Below are 11,567 nucleotides of genomic sequence, written 5' to 3'. Positions count from 1 at the left end.
GAGGTGCCATGCTTGCCTGCCACAAACCCTCAAACTATATCACATAGAGAGACCACTTCAGGGTATAATTATTTTCTTCTCTTTGTCTTACTGACAATTAAAATTTTCTGCTGCCATTTTACTTATCAGATCCAATTCAACACAGGTCATCTCTTGAATCAATGGAACGGGAGTCTTGTGCCCTGACCAGTTCGTCTCAGAGTTACAGAAATAATTCAAGGAAATGACATCGACAGGCAAGGTGGGTTTAGTTTTCAGGCTTCACTTTAGTATGTTACATTATATTATACTACAGCTGTTTTCACTTATACTCTTTACTGTTTCAATTTCCAGAATCCTACTCCCATGACCTCCGTGTAAGTCCAGAAACAAAATGCTTACGAATCTTTAAGTCCTGGTAATTGCTCTTTCTCACTATCATTTGAACCATGTTTTTTTCGTTTTGAATTTTTTTTGTCATTTCTTTTAAATAGAAATTAAAAGTTTTTCAAAACTAGTAACTTTTCAAGGTTTTGAGGAATTTTTTTAATATAACTAGATTGATGATATGTGAATGTTTGAAAACAAATAGAATATAATGTCATGTCATTAAGATCCTTAGAGATAATATGTTTATTTGCTTTATCACTTGTGATCACTAAATTTCTTTTTGTGTTAAACACTTATATGATCACTAAGTTTTCCTAATCAATATGAATATTACAATTTTTTTGTTTTTTTTTGTTTTTGTTTGTCAAAGATTGCATTGTTTTTTCTCATTTTTTTTTTGTTTTTCAAATTTTAAATAAAATTTTATATAACTACGAGTTATAATGAAAATTATATGTAAATTTGTGACAACCAATATTACATTTTATCATGTCATTGTGATCGTTAAATAGCCAAAGACACCCAAATCTCAACATAGTACAACGTTGTACAATGCCACATAACGAAGTGAAATAGATAAATAAAACTCTTCCGTGCTTAGTAAATCAGCACGATGGTCCACATGAAGGATGAGGAGAAATAAGATCAGGAAGACTGGGATGGATATGGACGTTTAAGACATATTGAAAGGTCTAGTACAATAATAGAGGCATGTGTCGAAGCAAAGTTTAAATTTGTGATACCTTGGAACGCATTTACTCCTCATACAATGTTTAATAACAATAATACTTTTTTAATAATTTTTTTAAAAAATCTCCACCAGTGTCTTTTAGGTAATGCCTGATTTGCACAAGAGTGCTACATTATATGCTCTTTTTCAAATATTGAATGTGAATTTACCCTATAGGCTACACGAAATACAATATCACAATTGTCAAAAAAAAGCTTTATCTCTCTGTGGTAGAATAATGGCAAGACTTTTCTTTTGGCAGCTCAAGTATTAGAGATCCCTTCTTTGCCTATCATCGTAGCTTCCCAGCTGAATGCAAATATACTGAAACAGAGACGACCCTGCCAAAGTGCAAACACAGTAAACATCAGCTCTTCTGTGAAAAGGTTGAGAATGGATTTTGGTATTGGCAGAGGCAAGATGCGGTTATAACTTACGTTGAACCAAGGAAGAAAGCTAGTGAAAGATGAAAATTGAATAGGAATACAGAGACAACCGCGGTGAGAAGCATTGCCACTGAAGTCGAATAAACCTACATACATATCGCTAAAGGTTAAACCCCGTGTTTCAAAAGTGACTACTACTTATGCCGGCGTGCAAGTTTATTATTATTACCTTTACAATATTGTCTGCATATTTCATCACCATTGACACAGCAATACCACTGCAAAACAAACAGGAGAATAATGTTTAATGTGTTTAAACTACATGTAAACTGAAATTAGAGTTAAAGAGAAGAATCTGGCCTCAAAAGCAGATTTTTTTACCTGAGAGCATGGTTGAGAATCATGAGTACTGTGATAAATGAGTAACCATGGAAGAATCCTCTGAAAATTAAAAAAAAAAAAAAAAACCCTTTAATACCAGAGCAGATGCGAGATAACAGCATAATAGTTCAGCCAGCTAATAATAAGGAGATAACTGACACCAGCACTATAAATAAGTAGCATTTTGTGGACAAAAATAAGGAGATGAGTTTAGGAATTTACTTATTAGCAACGGCATCGAAATCTTGGATGACAATAGCAACAGCATTGAAAGCCATCCCAAAGACGTATAGCCAGAAGTTCTGTACATTTATATTCCTTGATGGCCTCTTTTTTATTATAGCCTGCCAAAAAATGGAAAGCAAAACTTTTTTAAAATCCAAGACATAAAAATGAACTAATCATATTCTACTGTCTTAGACAACAAATTAAATCAATGCTACACAAATAAAAGGAAGTAATCAGAGCTAGCTTTGGGTATAAAAAGTCATAATAAGCTCACCTCTGTGTACACTCCAGCGAAACCACTTAAAAGAGCCATAACCTAGAAACAACGGCAAATAATCATATGAATTAGCGTGGACGTGGAAGTAGTGAAGCTTCACTACTCTCTTAGTAGCAAGGTAAGGTGGGTAACAAACTTACAATTGCCATAATCCAGCCGGGAAGAGATGTCTGAAGTACACGATCAGAACTGCAAAAGTTAACATTCAAATATGAGACTATGTAGTGCAAAAAATCAGTAGAGACTAACCACACGCTGATAGCATTAAATAAAATCAAAGGGGAAAAATGTCAAGAGAGCCAAATTTACTTTGAATTCAACTGAGCAGTGGTGCAGCCACAACACAATAGGATGAAGCCCGCCCACTGAATCTCGCTCAACCTTATTAGAGAAGAAAGTAAAGCAAATTGAATAAACAGAACAATTATTCACTGTAAGCTATGAAATCAATTTGGAGGGAAGAAACAACTTACTTTTTCTTCAGAATAATTCTGTACAAGACACCAGTACTTATGATGTTCAGGTTCTTCAATATCTGATAGCCTGGAGCGTCAACGTATGCAAAAATATAGTACTGCCGCATAAGAAGTCACACCACAAGTAGTCAGAGAAACTGAGTAACATGGAAAGAAGATGCTACAAACATTGACCAAAGCCAAAAAGAACTAAAAAAAAAAAGAAGCAAAACCTGTAAGAGATTCTTGAAAAGATACAAAGCAGCAGGAATGGGAAACACTTTAACTTCGTCATACGTTGTGCTTAACCTATTATCGTCAGTAACACCTTCGTTCTTCCATATTCTTGTCAACGCAAGAAGAGACAACGCACACTTGAGAGTCTCAACCTAACGTCCAGAGATTTAAACATTCACTAAAAGTTGCTCGCTTTATACCAGACAAGACATTTGCTTAATTAAATTAACTAACCAAGAAGTTGGCGGTGGTAACACTGTACTCATACTTGCCAGCTCGTTTAGACCAAACGATGAGTATAGCTTGGGAGCTCGTGAGGATCGTCAGTGCACATGTTACTACACCCCTGCCCCCAACCAACACAATTTAACTCAAAACCCCAAAAAGATAGTATCTTTCCGACAAGAAGATCGAATAAAGGAACTTACTTTCGTTTCCAGTTGGTTCTTTCGTTCGATCCAGGACCAACCAGAGCAATGTTACTCGAAGCAACTACCAAAATCGAAGCACCAATGAGCAAAGAAGCAGAGATTGAGATAAGAAGGAGAAAGAAAAAAACTAACCGGTGTGAGGTTTGCCCTTCAAACTCTCGAGATCCGAAGCCACGTCGTGATCATCATCCTCGTCTTTGATTTTCCGGTACTCCATTGTGAGAAGCTCTCTCAGATCTCTCTGATCCGACCACACTCGAAGCTAAATTAAATGTAATAATAATAATGAGAAATAACCAAAAAAGCGCGTAATACTTTATTGTTGGGCCTTGAAATATTGGGCCTTGCATTTTTATTGGGCCATAATCCAACTAAATAGTGAATTTATTCAAACTAGGCCTGGGCATTCGGGGTCCCAATCGGGTTTCGGTTTTATCCAATCGGGTTTCGGTTTTTCGGGTTTATCAAAATCAGCCCCATTCGGATTATATGAAAGTTCGGTTCGGGACTGGTTCGGGTTCTATCGGATTCGGGTCAGGGTTAGTAAATCTTCAAAGAACCGGTACAACCCAATATACTTTCGGTTTCGGGTCCCAATCGGTTTTTCGGTTTAAAAGTACCTGATTTTTACCTATTTTATAACTAAAACATGAGTAAATACATGATTTGTACCTATTTTGTAACCAAAACTTAAGTGAAATCGATTCAAAAATAAGGAACATCAACCGTGATCATTCAAAATCAAACGAAAAGTAAACATATTTACTGATAAAAAGAAAACCAAATAAATAAAAGCATAAAACGAAAACCAAGTTCTCATGAAATGAGAAACATTGTTTAACGAAAACAAAAACAAAATCAAAATACTTCAAGATTCAACGGCCATCTTTAACAATCAACCTTCATGTAATAGATAAGTATTTTAGATGTTCAATATTTCTTAGTGTATTTTGGATACATATTAGGAATTTAGATCATGTTTGGTACTAGATCTTTTCGAGGTTTTGAATGTTTCGGGTTCTATCGGATATCCATTTAGATTCGGGTTCGGTTCGGATAATACCCATAACCCGAAATACCACAAAACAAGGCCCATTCGGTATTTACTTCGGGTTCGAATCAGTTTGGATTCATTTTTATCGGATCGGATTCGGTTCGGGTTTTCGGGTTCGGTTTATTTGCCCAGCCCTAATTCAAACATTGTGTAGTTGTAATTGGTTGGACATAAAAGTTAATGGACCTCACACAGACAGAGAGAGAAAAAATGTAATAAAAACACAGTCTGTGTTTAGAGCTATGATCACTACTTTCTCTCTATTACTCCGAAACATTCATTTCTTCATCTTTTAAATCTCTCTCTCTCAAAAAAGAAAGCAATGAGCTCGATGATGGAAACTCTCCAGATTCGCAAACAAGTTTCTCTCCTCATTTCTCAGCGTCCTACTTCCTCCGCCACCATAAGCCTGAAGGTATCATCCGACGTAGCCTTTCTTCACTCTCACTCAATCTCTCAAACAAAACAAAGGAAACATCAGATGGATTCCAATCAGTTTCTGCTTTAGGAGAACAAGCAAGAAGCTGGTGAGAATGGAGTCGTTCATGGATCCTTTCCAAGAAGCTAGATCAATCGGCTCATCACATAATTGAGGAAGTAGTGTAATACACGTCTTCTTCAAGCTCCCATCTCAGATCCACAATTTCATGGAGACTCTTCTTCCTCTCTCATGCAAATATATATGATCTTCGTATCAATCAATTGGATTATAGTCAACCATAAGGGGATGTGTTTTTGGAAAGTTCGATGTTTGTATTTTGTTGCTATAGTTAATAATGATTTATTTTGATTTCTTTACTTCTTGTGCAGTTGTATTTTGTAACCATGAAATTATGTAGAAACATGTTATTCTGTTTCAGTTATTTATACATCGCCATTTTTTGTGAATTAAACTTGTATTAATGTTATATTTTTCATGTGTGTGTGGTATAAGTATGTATAACTGAGATTTGTCATGTGTGTGTGGCCTGTAGCCGACATAACATTTGTCGGTAAATGCAATATCGTCGGTGGCGTATTATTATTTATTGTTTTCTGTTTTAAACTATTTATCGATTATGGTTATACGATGTTTGCTAAAATTTGACTTGAGTAACAATGAACGGTTTAGGTAAAGAATGTGTTGATTGGAAATTGTCAAAAGGAATGACACCAAACATTAAATTGATCAAACAAATTATGTTAAAGGTTGCGGCGTTACAAAGCATGTGAATATGTTCGTATAACATATAAAATGGTTTTGGTAAATAATGTTCCAAATTACAGACCGTTGCTAATGTATGATTTGTTGTGAACAGTCTTGAGTTTTGGGTTTTATTTGAGATTTTTAAAAGGACACATACTTAGAAAAGGCAACTTTGATTACATGATTGAGATTTGCTAGCTCATCAAACGCCATTGGTATTTACATACCTTATTATATATATTTTATTTAATTCAGGTTGTGTAGTCTGTGATGTATATGAAAGGTCATGCTCCTCTAGAAACAAGAAGAGCTTTTCAAAAGTAAAAAAAAATGTTTAGAAAACACACAACATTGATGACAATTTTTTGTTTTTGTAAAAAACATTGAACAAAGGAAGAAGATAAACAAAGCTCACTAACTCATAACAAACAAACATACAAACAATGACAAAGAAGGTAAATAAAAAAACCCCAAGGCTACTTCTATGTGGTGAGCATTGAGATTGTTGATCCCATGAACAAGTGTTAAGCGTCTCTCATGCTAATGTTCAGACTATTCCTCATCGTCCTTCTTCCAACACCAGTGTTTCCCTTTTGCATCATCTCCACAAACTCACCATAATCAATCTGTCCATCCTATAAGATACAAAACAAAATATACTCAGAAACTTTCTCATCATCCCAATACACCTTCAGACATGATAATATAATAAGCTTACATTGTTCTGATCAACTTCTTTGATGATGTCTTCAAGGAAAACATCAGTCATACTATGTTCAACACACGCTTGTTGCAGCTCGTCTATCGTTATGTAGCCACTTCCGTCTTTGTCAAAGTACTGAAACGCAGCTACAAGATGTTCTTCCCTCTCTAGTTTGTTGAGATGGATGGTCGCTGCAATGAACTCACTGTAATCAATCGTCCCACTGTTGTCCACATCAGCCTGTCAACACAAAAGCTCAGCATTAAACACAGACAAAGATTCATTTAACCAAATAAGATTAGATGTGTACCGCTTCCATGAGATCATGGATCTTTGTGTCTTTCAAAGTAGATCCATATTTCCTCAGACCAGCTTTGAGTTCATCAAATGTGATTGCACCGCTGTTTTCAGTATCCATTGCTTGAAACATTTCTCTTAAACCAGCAATCTCTTCCTCAGAGACTCTCTGCTATCACCTTCAGAGCCATCTTCTTTAGTTTATTCATCGCAGAAAACTACTTGAGCCTAGACAACACATCTGGATCAAGTGGTCTATCTGGTGCAACACCGTTCTCACAGATCCAAGGATGACCTGCAAACAAGTAGATGTAAACCTAGTGCTTGTTGCTAAAATGTAACCATTACTTTAATGTGGAGACATATGCAAGACTTCATGAGCTGTTAAGCACTCTGCAGGCTTAGAGGATAACATTATGCGGATCAAGTCTTTAGCACTGTCTGATATCACATGCCAAGGGTCTGAATCAAAGTCAATGTATCCCTTCAACACAACATCAAATATCCCTTTCTGAGTTTCTGTTTCCACAACAAAAATAAGACAAAAACAAAACACATTTTCAGGTGACTCAAGACTTTCTAGAAGGTTACCTTACATGGTAAACACAAGTACCTGCCCAAAACGGTGGAACTCCGCTTAGCAATATATACAGTATAACACCAGCAGTCCACACATCAGCTTTAGGCCATAGCGTTTGAGTAAAACCTCAGGAGCAACATAATATGGACTCCCAACAACATCAGTAAATATCTGCCTGAAACTCACAAGAACATCAAAACCAACCAAATCAATATTCAAGAAATTTCGTAGGCAGTAATTAGGTCGTTTTATAGGAGATTATTGATTAGGCGGGCATCTACACCGGTTTTCTTTTTGAAAAAAAAAATCATTCAAGAAATGTAGGCGGTGGTTAGACATTTTATAGGAGACTATTGATTGATAAAAAAAGGAGATTATTGATTAGGCAGACGTCTAAACCAATCTTTTGATCACCTAGACTGATAGTTTTTCTTAAAAAAATCAATCAAGAAATCCATAGGCGTTTTATAGGAGATTATTTGATTAGACGGGTTTCTAAACTGATATTTTGATCACCTAGATCAAATTTTTTTAATAAAAAAACAACATTCAAGAAATCCATAGGCGATAATTAGACGTTTTATAGGAGATTATTGATTAGGCGGACTTCTAAACTGTTCTTTTGAACGTTTAGGCCAATTTTTTTTTAACAAAATCATTCAAGAAAAATCGTTTCGTTTAGACTCTAATTACCACTTAGTAGCTGCCTAGACCGATTTTTAGAACAACTAAAGCTTTTCAGACAGTTTTTGCCTGGTTTGAAAAAGACAGAAAGACCAAAGTCAATAGCCTTGAGAGAAAAATCATCATCCTTATTAACCAACAAGAAATTCTCAGGCTTCAAGTCTCTATGCATAACACCAAGAGAATGACAAGCTTCAACAACTCCCACAATGATCTTAGTTAGCTCAGCAGCTTTCCTCTCACTATAATGCCCTCTCTGAATAATCCTATCAAACAGTTCCCCTCCAGCGCAAAGCTCCATCACAATGTGGACATACAAAGAGTCCTCATAAGCTCCTTTGATCGTCACGATGTTGCCGTGACCAGCTAAGTGGTGCATGATCTGAATCTCCCTTCTGGCGTCCTCAACGTCTTCTTTGGAGATGAGTTTCCTCTTGGAGATTGACTTGCAAGCGTAGTCGACGCCGGTGGCGAGTTCTGTGCAGAGATAGGTTGTGCCAAACTGGCCTTGTCCTAGCTTGCGGCTGAGAGTGTAGAGGTCGCGGATGTTTAGGGTTTTGTGACCGAGAACGTAGTAAGCTTGGTTGTCCATGTTGCGTCTCATGATTGGTTCTTTTGATGGAATCACACGAGGTGAGTTTTTGCTGTCTTTCTTGGAAGAGAACTCTTCAGTGTTGGTGGAACTAGAGCGGTTTGAAGTGACGTTGTTAGAGGTTTTGAGTTGTCTTCAAGCTTGCTACTACTGTTATTGGTCTGGAAGAGTTTGTCCTTGAAAGATCCACGGCATGAATTGCCCATAAACAGTGGAAAAGATACTAAATTTCACTCTCTCTTCTTCATCCAACTAACTGTTCAAATAGATATTAGAAACCCTCTAGAAACAGACCAAACCCAAGAAGCAAAAAAACAAGAAAGTAACAAACTTTAAAGAAGAAAAATCACAGAACCAATCAGATCAAGCATTTAAAAGTACATCAACTTTCACTTTATGTTACTTTATTCAACTAACAGTTCAGACCAAATCAAAGAAGCTTATTATAGAGAGTAAAGTAACCAACTTTAAAACTCACAAGGAAGAAAGACACAAACCCTCACATTAGATCAACCATTAGAAAGAAGAGAGAGTCAAAAAGGACAAACCACATGAGCTACCAAAAAGTGAAATCTGAGTTTTACTTACAAAGGAATCAGAATCAAAGGAATGAAATAAACCAAAAAGAGGATCTAGTTACAACTTACCAGTACTAATCAGAGAAGGGTGACAGAGAAGTTGACTTGGAATGAATATGAGAGACAAAAGAAAGTGGAACAAGAAGAGGAGAGGAAAGGCTACAATATTTATTTAATGTTATTTCCACCAAAGGAAAGCTGCTCTCGGTTTAATACTATATAGTAGTATAACAAATTTTATTCGAATCCCAAGAATAAAAAATAGATTTTTTGGATTTATGTTTGGTGAGAGACTGGTCGGACAATTACATTCGTTGGATAAAAGTGTGTTTTGTTTATCTTACAGCGCCGATTATGGGAAGAAAGTTCTTTAATTAGACTGTTTTGAGTGCTCACAGCTACTTTTTTTTTACCATAAGCGGTTTCCTCGTACCTTCTTACTCTTTGGATTATTAATAAACCACTTCCTCTCTTAGTCTTTTTTCCTACTAAAGTCTTTTGGTAGAGGAGTTTAGATGAGAGAACATTCTTTTCTTTTGACAAGTCTTGAATATTCGGATTGTATAAGTTGATGATCATTGACAAAGCCAAGTCTTTATTAATGGTCAACACACTGAGTCCACGACGCCGGTTCAAGTCAATGGGATTAATAGTTAAGAAAAGTATTTATATATGTGTTGAATGTGGACATGACATCTGCTGCTTCTTATTTAGTTACTTGAACCATATCTATTTTTTTTTGAGAAAGAGAAGATATGTTAACCTTTTTGTGTTTAACCATGCAAACTATGTAGTAATCCTAGATTAATATTTAGGAAAATATTGTTTTTCAAAGTAGTTAAGACTAATCACAGTAATCACTAACCTAGAGAAAAGCCAAACCCAACCGGAGATAACTGAGTTCCGGTTCAATTATTGCTAAGAATGTAAATATAAACCAAACTAAACCGATGACAAAAAAAAACGAACTAAACCAGCAAATCAAACCAAGTTTTAATTCGTAATTATACCGATGGAGAATTCGGATTAGAAGGCCCATAAAGTTGGCCCAACAAACAAAAAACTCGACAACGTGGTTTCAAACTACAAAGTAAACCGCTCTGTTCCTCAACTGAAGTAAACTGTCTCCCTGTCCCTCCATAACTTCCTCCCCACGTAACCGTCTCCTTCTACTTAAGCAACCCTTTCTCCAACTTTCATCCTTTTTCTCTTTTCTTCACCACTTTCTCTATGTGATCACAATGACCACCAATAATTCCGATTCTGATCCCAATTTTCACACTCCACTTAACCCTACTTCCAACGCAATCATCCCTTTCTACCGTACTCCGAATCTCCAACTTGCTTTATCTCCAAGTTACGATCAGAGCCCTAGAAAGAAACGCACCAAAACGGTTGCATTACCCTCTAGTTCTTCACCAAAACCAAAACCAAAATACCCTAGAAAGCCAGACCCTAATGCCCCCAAAATCACACGTCCATGTACCGAATGTGGCAAAACGTTTTGGTCATGGAAAGCTCTCTTTGGTCACATGAGATGTCACCCTGAGCGTCAATGGCGTGGCATCAACCCTCCTCCTAACCACCGTGGCCCCACCCCGGCTTCATTTTCAAACCAGAACCAGAGATCACCAAATTGGGTCTCCCTTATGACCGAGGAAGATCATGAAGTCGCTTCTTATCTCTTAATGCTGGCTAATTCCACACCGTCATCATCAAGTAGTGGTGAGCGGTTCGAGTGTGGAGGTTGCAAGAAAGTGTTTGGATCACATCAGGCTTTAGGAGGACATAGAGCTAGTCACAAGAACGTTAAAGGATGCTTCGCTATCACGAACGTGGCTGATGATCCTATGACGGTTACTACTACTCCACTGACTACTCCTAGTGATCAAGATCACCAGGGTAAGATCGTTACGTTTATGGGGAATCATAAGTGTAATATATGTTTTAGAGTATTCTCCAGTGGCCAGGCGTTAGGAGGTCACATGAGATGTCACTGGGAGAAAGAAGAGGAGACGATGGTCGGTGGTGCGTTCGATCTGAATGTTCCTGCAACAATACAGGATATTTCTACTTCGGACACAACAGGGTGTTCATTAGATCTTAGGTTAGGGCTTTAATTAGTAGAATATAATTATAGTTACATGTTGGATGTTGGCTTCTAGTATATATATAGGATAATGTTGTTAATGTTGTGATTTGATGATCTGGATAATGTATGTCGCTAGGATATTGGTGTGTTTTGTGTATTCTCATATATATATGCTTAATAATGAAATGTTCAATACTTCAATTCCGGTTTTCAGTGTATTAATTAGAAAATTAATTACTACAATATACAGGAAAAGTTACAAGAAAAACGTACTACAACGCAAAATAAAATCCTAACTAGATTTCCA

At 36.5% G+C, this 11,567-nt stretch overlaps 2 protein-coding genes and 2 pseudogenes across 2 annotated transcripts; 2 read left to right on the top strand and 2 right to left on the bottom strand.

The window, feature by feature from the left end:
• Nucleotides 1-1,139: 1,139 nt before the first annotated feature.
• Nucleotides 1,140-3,796, bottom strand: LOC106348133 (CMP-sialic acid transporter 4). Its single transcript, XM_048766633.1, has 13 exons — nucleotides 3,627-3,796; nucleotides 3,492-3,555; nucleotides 3,298-3,409; nucleotides 3,060-3,215; nucleotides 2,845-2,945; nucleotides 2,681-2,752; nucleotides 2,512-2,560; nucleotides 2,369-2,410; nucleotides 2,089-2,210; nucleotides 1,867-1,926; nucleotides 1,715-1,763; nucleotides 1,537-1,631; nucleotides 1,140-1,440 (listed from the first exon to the last, which is right to left on the bottom strand). The coding sequence occupies exons 1-13, from the start codon at nucleotides 3,709-3,711 to the stop codon at nucleotides 1,392-1,394; spliced, it is 1,056 nt and encodes a 351-aa protein (XP_048622590.1). The 5' UTR covers nucleotides 3,712-3,796; the 3' UTR covers nucleotides 1,140-1,391.
• Nucleotides 3,797-4,204: 408 nt separating this feature from the next.
• Nucleotides 4,205-5,411, top strand: LOC111214355 (annotated as a pseudogene).
• A 596-nt stretch (nucleotides 5,412-6,007) lies between these two features.
• On the bottom strand, nucleotides 6,008-9,231 carry LOC111214356 (annotated as a pseudogene).
• A 16-nt stretch (nucleotides 9,232-9,247) lies between these two features.
• Nucleotides 9,248-11,427, top strand: LOC111214736 (zinc finger protein ZAT3-like). Its single transcript, XM_022717769.2, has one exon. The coding sequence runs from the start codon at nucleotides 10,410-10,412 to the stop codon at nucleotides 11,286-11,288; it is 879 nt and encodes a 292-aa protein (XP_022573490.1). The 5' UTR covers nucleotides 9,248-10,409; the 3' UTR covers nucleotides 11,289-11,427.
• The last annotated feature ends 140 nt before the right edge of the window (nucleotides 11,428-11,567 follow it).

Source organism: Brassica napus, chromosome A3, assembly GCF_020379485.1.
Source record: "Brassica napus cultivar Da-Ae chromosome A3, Da-Ae, whole genome shotgun sequence".
Taxonomy (NCBI): Eukaryota; Viridiplantae; Streptophyta; class Magnoliopsida; order Brassicales; family Brassicaceae; genus Brassica; species Brassica napus.
Note: the sequence above shows the minus strand (reverse complement) of the source record. Positions and strands in the feature narration are given on the sequence as shown.